This window comes from Bactrocera latifrons, unplaced genomic scaffold, assembly GCF_001853355.1.
Source record: "Bactrocera latifrons isolate USDA-ARS-PBARC rearing strain unplaced genomic scaffold, ASM185335v1 scaffold_42, whole genome shotgun sequence".
NCBI lineage: Eukaryota > Metazoa > Arthropoda > Insecta > Diptera > Tephritidae > Bactrocera > Bactrocera latifrons.
In genome coordinates, this window is record NW_017537068.1 from 1,582,689 (window position 1) to 1,590,281 (window position 7,593).

The following is a 7,593-nucleotide window of genomic DNA, read 5'->3' on the forward strand; positions in this document are numbered from 1 at the left end:
CAAATTGAAACTTTCAATATGTTCATCGGAGAAAAGCGTTTTTAAAAAAGACCGTGTCCATGAGTGGAATGTATGCAAAAGCTCTGTAAAGACATCTATGCTAAATTTCACCTCAAAATATTTATTAGTATTTAAGATACACGTCGTTTTGTAAGGCTGTAAAAGTGAATTCTTCGATTGTTACTATGTCTGAATTTATTAAACAAAGAAGTGCGTCAATGCACCATCTCATACTGCATTGGTTATTCGTGATCATTTCGCCACATTTTCAACTAATATCTTGCCGCAACCACCGCATTCGCCTGGTTTACCTTCGTGTAACTTCTGGATAATCAGCAAATTTACATGACCACTCCGAGGACACCGTTTTAACTCAATTGTGGATATAAAAGCTGAATCGAAAAAAAAACTCTGATGGCCATTACGACGAAGGAATTTTCCACGTGCTATGATGACTGGATAATTCGTTGGTGTTTGGATCTCTCCCTCAGTTCCCCCTCGTGAATCCGCCTCAGTAAGTTGGTAATTAAATGTTATAATTATAAGCTAAAAATTTTTCAATCGCTTGTTTCCAAAGTTTTTGTTAGGTTAAAGGCTGAAACGGTGTTATCACATCTACTTTATTTTCAATCATTACATTATATGTTTAAAATTTGTAATCGAATATGTAATACATCCTATGCCATTTTTATTAAATTTTGAATAAACCACCACATAATTTAGATATGTTTCAACCACAAAACAAAACTCAGGGTCAATAACTTGTTTCAAACCTCTTTATTTATTTTTTATTTTTTTTTAATTTAAGTCTGACTAGTTATAAGTAGTGACATAGACATACATACATTATTTATTATGTCAATTATTTAGTTTTATATTTTTTAAGCCATAATAATCGGCGCAAATTGTTATTGATTTTTTTTATTTTAACCTACTTCCCTTATTAATTAATTTTCGCGAATTTCCCTCTTTATCCAATCCAAATAAGGACTAATGCGCGTAAAAATAAAAGGAAATCCCAGTTCTGGCGGAATTTCATAGCTTATAGCTTCGACACCCAGCAAAAAATAGGACTGCATTTTTCCAATGTTCGCTAGCGACATCAGCGCACCGCCAGAATCTAAAATTTTGTTGTTATGTACACCTTTATCTTTCACACAAACGTGTTTTGCTGTCAAATTAATGCCGGCTTCAGTCAAAAAACGATCCTGAAATTGCTCCAAACTGGATATATGAACAATGGATTTCATTTTGAATTCTGCTACTTCCTCGAACAAGTGCGCCCCCCATCCGGATATTTGCAGTATCTTGTCGTCGTTAAGACTAGCCGATACGTGTTCAGTTTCGAAGGGTAAGCAAATCGGTGCTATGTAACGTGTGGTATGTACCGACTCGGTCAAGTGCAGCAACGCGAGATCGTTATACAGCGATTCATATTCGGGATGTTTGATTACTTTGCTCACAGCCAAATCGATTGAGATTGACTCACAATCCATTTGATCCGCCAACGCCTGATTTTTACAATCCTGCAGCAATGTTGTAGCCCACACACCCAAACGTACGCCGGTTAAGGTCCACTCTGGCTCATTCTCATACAGACAATGCGCCGCGGTGAGCACGTAGCGCTCGTGTATAAGCGTGCCGCCGCAGTAGGGACGAGTTTTTCCTATTTCTGTAAGGTGCATAATTATTTATAGATATTGGTATATATGTATATGTAAATATAGTTCAATACTTGTGTATAGGAGCAACGCTGTCCAGGGATATTCCGCGCTGCTGGTAATTGAACCGGCGTCGAAATAATTTTCAGCTGGGAAAACTACGCCGCAATATGGCGGCAGCGGTAAACTCAATTCTTCCGCCACCAGCGCTTCTGGGCAGCAAACCTATTTTCAGCTGCATTATTTATATCAATTGTTAGAAACTTTTTTTTTTGTTACTCACTTTTGGAAACTTAGCGCCATCACCGCAGAAGCTAGCATTCAAATATTTAGCATCATTTTCAAAAAAGTCAGGTTTCTGTAGAACCCGCATCAGCGATTCGCAATGTATAACGGAAATACAAGTGCCATTAGCACCGTTAGGTGCTTTACATTTTTCTACTATAGGAGCGGCTTAATAGGTTGAAAGCAAAAAAGAAGACATAATGAAATATGGCTGATTTTTTCGATGAATTTTCTTATAAAATAGAAATTAAGGCAGACACTTACTTTTTAAATCACAAATATATGTTCACCATATTTTTCTACTTAGGTTTTCGAATACCATTTATACATTTTTCATTCTTCAATAATAGTTGTTCTTAAAACAGACCAGATATCAACCAGTTGGACTTTGGCTATCAGAGCAGCAGTAAGAACCAAAATGGAAGAGTTTCGAGAATAAAACACTTATCTAATTTATTCAATTACTTTTGAAATAACTTTGAAGGGTTTTTTCTCGTCTTTAAATAAGTGCTTTGATGACGTAATATTTTAAGTATTTTTTTTTTTAATTCTGTCGTAAAGCCAGGCCAACATATAAGGAATAAGCTCGTAAAAGTTAAAACCGGACTTAAGGAAACAAAGGCAGCCGTAGAGGCAAGATCATCCTTTTTTATTTTTTAAGGAACTAAATCCAAAGAAACTCCATTGGCCTTGTTTTTTACCACTACAAAGCATTCCTCTATAGATTTCTTTTCTCGGCAAACTTTCCACTTACCTGCTCATAAACCTAGGAAAAGTTTAAATTTGGATATATTATATTTAAGTACGGGTAAGTACCTGTTGTTGTGGGAGTTTCCGCTTCTGGTACGGGAGAAACCACCGTTGGACAACAATACTGAAAGAAATACTCTTAGTTAAAAAGGAAGCGACCAATATGTAAAATTGGTGATATCTGTATCTATCTTATCTTAATTAAATCTGAAGACACTTCCTTGATATGTTCTCTACAAAAGAAAGAATCTAGTGCCATATTTATGAAGTCTCTCCTAGTAGCGCTCGCCACAATCTGAGAGCGACTAATTAATTTATCTCCTGAGAAATTACTAAATATGTCGTATTCTGGATAGACCTTAACAGTTACAACAACACAATAACTAATAGTACATGCTCTAATCGAGTCTTTTGCTACATTTGTAGTTTCTGTCAATAACCTTTACTCCTGAATCATAACCTTTAATTACTTTTAACTTTTTCTCGACTGAAGAAACGTTTTATACTCACTCTCTCTGAACTATCACATCTGCTCTTATACAAAAACTCCATTTCTTCTTGTGTTGATTGATCTTTTCTAATAAGTATTGCTATGGCCAAGCAATCGGCTGCATCCAAACAAATACCAGGCACACCACTTGGTGTTTTGCACACCTGACCGGCTGAAAGAACATTTGATGAATGTACAAATATAGGTTTCGGTACTAATAAGCACATGAATACCCTGCTGAAAACGAGCACTCTTAGTTGACAATTAGCGATAATAAAACAAGTTTGGAATTGAGAGTATCGTCTTTTATATTATATTTAAACTTTGCATATCCGCATTTTATATGTTAAATATTTATATATAATAAGGTCCATTTTATTTAAGGTATGGCTTTATTGGCTACTAAGAGGACTAATTTCCATTTTTGGATCGAATATTTGTCTTTAGCCTGTTAATAGTTCTAGAATTACTGAACTTGCTTTTGGAACAACCCCATCAATTACTCAAAGCTCTCAAATCTGATGATCTGGTGCTAGTAATTTCACTTTGTTTCAAGAGGTAAGTTTGACAGAGAGGTAAAGTGGATTTCGTTAAATTCAAAATTATGACTCAATTACGTTTTTTGACTGAAATGCCGGAATACACCAAATATGGAAATTTTGTTTACTAATCGCAGCAAGCAGATTTCATCTAAATGTATTTTCAGAAATCAGCGTCAATAAAAGCATTTCATGCAAAAGTTTAATTGTATTTCAAGCGACGCGCGGAACAAAAATAATATCTAATGAATTCTAGACTCTCTCCGAAGTTTATGTATGTATATTCATTCGAAGGATTACGTCTAAGACGATTGGTTGCTACCACATCTCTCACTAATCTGTATTCAAACGAATTTCATACCAACTTTCAGTATTTCTCACACAATTATTACTGTTGAGATATTCAACACCTGTTAATGAACTCAAGCATTGTAACAAATCACCATAAAAGCTAAAGGACTGTATGGTTTCTCGCAGAGCGTTTATTCATATTGTGCACACTAACCTTCATCAGAAATTATTGTCACCTCATCATTATCATCATCCGGGCAACACACCTAAGAGAACACGTTCATAAATTTCAATTCAGCCATATTTATTCGGGGAATTTCGTTTAAGACTTATGAAAATACTCACACTAACGGAATTATCGCTACTTTTGCATTGCTTATCTTTTAAATATCTTATATCTTCTTGTGTTATATCGGTGTTCATAGCGATGTTATATAGGATACTACAATTTTGTATCTTAACACAGTGACCGACAATACAACTTTCCTCGATTGGCGGAACTAAAAAACAATAGATGTGAAGTTAAACAATTACTTTTATGTATATATTTAAATCACTTACCGAGTGTCGTCGTGGTTGTAGTCTCTGGCACTGACCTTTCAGATATAGGACAGCACGCCTGAAAATTTAATTTAAAAATTTAGCACAGGTTTCCCTTTTTCACTGTTAAATGAGTTCTTACGCTATATGGTTGGTTGGTGTAAGTGCAGACCTCAGCATGAGATTTTAATATAAAATGGTCCAAGTCTTCTGGATGTTGCTTTTTAACGATGGCCATTAAAGATTTGCAAGTTGTAATATGTTTACACTCGCCGTCCTCACCGTTTGGCGTTGTACACAGATCTGTAATCAAAGCGACTTATAATTACTACGATTGTGGAATGAGTTGTATAAGAAAACTTAAGCTTGTACAAACAAAATATTATAAGCAGAGCACTAACGACTTAAGTATACTACAAAGTATCAAAGATACTGCCCTTCTATTACTAATAATCAATTGTTAAAGTACCTCTGGCCTAAAAAATGTTACTGTCATTGTCAGTTACGAAAAGTTCTTGATACCAACTATGTATACATTTGGGGGTTCTACAGAAACAATAATCAATATCTCATTTTGAGTTTGATTGGTCAGTAATTATGGCAGCTGTATGATATGAGTATTCGAACAAAACAATTAGTTCGGATATTTTAGGGAGATTTTGATAAATAATCTGTGCCAAATTTCGTGATGACACGTTGACAAATTAAAAAGGTTTGCAGACAAAGACCTGACTTTATTTATTTTTATCAAACACCGTGGATACTATTCTGTTTGCTTTGTTCTGTGTAAATGAATGTAGATTCTATATGAAAAATTAAATGTAACCACCTATTAAATGTACGGCTCCAAAGAGAAATTGAAAATATACTCGACTAGACTACAGATTAGGGTTTTTCAGCTTGACATTAAATAAAGAACTTGCCTTATTAGGCTGTAGTTTTTATACTCTGTATGTATCACCTAAACCTAAACGAGATAGATATAATGTTATATGGTATATATATAAATGACCAGGATGACGAGAAAAGTTGAAATCCGATTGACTGTGTGTCTGTCCGTCCGTCCATCCGTGAAAGCTGTAACTTGAGAACAATTTCAAATATTTCGAAGTTAGTACGCGAGTTCTTTAGTACAAAAAATATTACGAGTTCCCATAAATCGGCATTAACCGAAAACCGAAAAAGTGACATAACTTAGCACTAAATTAAGATATAAATCTGTAATTTGACACAGGGGATCGCAGTAGCAAGTGGCACCTGTGGACAAAAAATTTACTACAACAACCAAATTTACCGAGCACCGCCCACATTTTGATGAAATCACATTTTTCGGGACCTGACCGACCGATTTCAACTAACTTTAGCATTGTTTTCATATGTCTATGTCACAGTGTGAAAATCGAAACACAACCACGCCCACTTCTTATATACCAAACTTTTAAATCCCACTTGATTTTTAAGTAATAATTCTTTGATAGTGGCATACTACTTATGATCAAAAAATGTCCAAATCCACCAAAAACTTTTCAAGGTACCTAAAATGTACACTCCAGCCATTATAGTGGACTTTTGACAGAAAATATCGGTCAATATCTGGGATACAAGTTGATATTCAGGGATAATTCTTCTCTTGCAATGGCATATGAATCGGGGTCAATAATTCCCTTTGCCCCCATTTAACTAATATAAAAATATCGAACTTCCGGGTGATTTTATAAAGGCCAATATTTCAGCTATCTCAATAAAATGTCAGAACATGTTTTACTCATAACAGTATATCTTTGTGACTAAAATAGATACCATTGTGCGAAAACTTGGCCGATACTACCCCAACTCCTATATAGTACGAATCATGACTTTCTTTTTCTAAGAAACCATATGTCGAATAATGAGTTAAATAAAGTATGTATGTATAAAATTGCTACGATTTCGATCCTCTGGTTCACGTTTTACATCTTATGGTATTTCACTGACTTTGATTCTTGCAAGTGGTAAGAGTATGAAATGTTCTGTTGCACCCGATCTTAGCGATTTCTTACTTGTTTTATTTTGCATTGACTTTGGCAACAATTTTGCTGAACCTTGAAAAAGCATTTAAAAACGTCTTCTGAAATCAGCGCATCAGTAAATCGAGGCACCTGCACTTGCTCGTGAAGAAACTAATGCGTCCTAAGAGGAGTGACCACTTGGTGCAAACATTCCTACCACTTTTGCTTAAAAAACACTACCGGAAACATAGGTCGAGTGCTATAATTTGATGATAACAGATTCTGCATATACGCGAATTGAGGTTATTTAGTTGTACTATTCTCGATAAGTGAAACAATCTATAGAATTGAGGTTAAATATCTTCGACAGCGCATTCTCTCCAATCCTTTCGGATGATAGAGCATTCATTAACTGGAAATGGCTTCTTTTTCACATCATATTGATGAATTATTACTCGTCGTCGCTATACGTTAACAGATATGCTTCGTAAAAAATTAACGTATCATAAATTTCGACGTTATGGTCACTTCAATTGAATTGAGTTTTTAAACTTTATTTCGCTATTTCATAAGGTCCATGTTATCTCGTGCGAAGAAACGACACTCACCTCCTTTAGTGCTTGTGGCGAAAACAAGCACACAAAATAAACATAACTGTATTCCAGGAAAAACACTCATTTTTCGAATACAAAATAAATTTAAAGCGTGATTTAAATCCAACTTCTGCAGCGTTCTGATATGCACTGGGCCGCCTATGTGCTCAAGCTATACTGATTAAAATTTCATCGCAAATATTTATGTACTTACACAAACATATATATATACTTTCTTATTCTGATGAATTTCTTATCAGTAAAAAATTGCATAGAACAGACCTTTTCGTACATATATATATGTATACACATATATATTAATATTCTATATTGGGGTGATTCTTAGAGGAGTTCTAAATATCACTAATACGAGTACTTTAATAATACATTCCGTGCGATTCTGTACTGTGATACAGTATCAAGTCTCTAAATTTGATAGAGACAATTTTTGAGACT

General features: G+C 34.7%; 1 protein-coding gene across 1 annotated transcript; it reads right to left on the reverse strand.

Annotated features, from left to right (window-relative positions):
* Positions 1–758: 758 nt before the first annotated feature.
* On the reverse strand, positions 759–7,295 carry LOC108972707 (serine protease easter-like). Its single transcript, XM_018939422.1, has 10 exons — positions 7,153–7,295; positions 4,699–4,859; positions 4,578–4,635; positions 4,362–4,516; positions 4,231–4,282; positions 3,207–3,358; positions 2,763–2,820; positions 1,945–2,114; positions 1,736–1,886; positions 759–1,672 (listed from the first exon to the last, which is right to left on the reverse strand). Exons 1-10 carry the CDS (start codon positions 7,220–7,222, stop codon positions 948–950), a joined length of 1,752 nt encoding a protein of 583 aa, XP_018794967.1. The 5' UTR covers positions 7,223–7,295; the 3' UTR covers positions 759–947.
* Positions 7,296–7,593: the final 298 nt, after the last annotated feature.

Coding starts and splice junctions, on each gene's coding strand:
- LOC108972707 (XM_018939422.1), bottom strand. CDS start 7,222: ATGAGTGTTTTTCCTGGAATACAGTTATGTTTATTTTGTGTGCTTGTT. Junction 2,821..3,206: donor GATGTGATAGTTCAGAGAGA/GTGAGTATAAAA, acceptor TATTTCTTTCAG/TATTGTTGTCCAACGGTGGT. Junction 1,673..1,735: donor AGCGTTGCTCCTATACACAA/GTATTGAACTAT, acceptor TGCACCTTACAG/AAATAGGAAAAACTCGTCCC.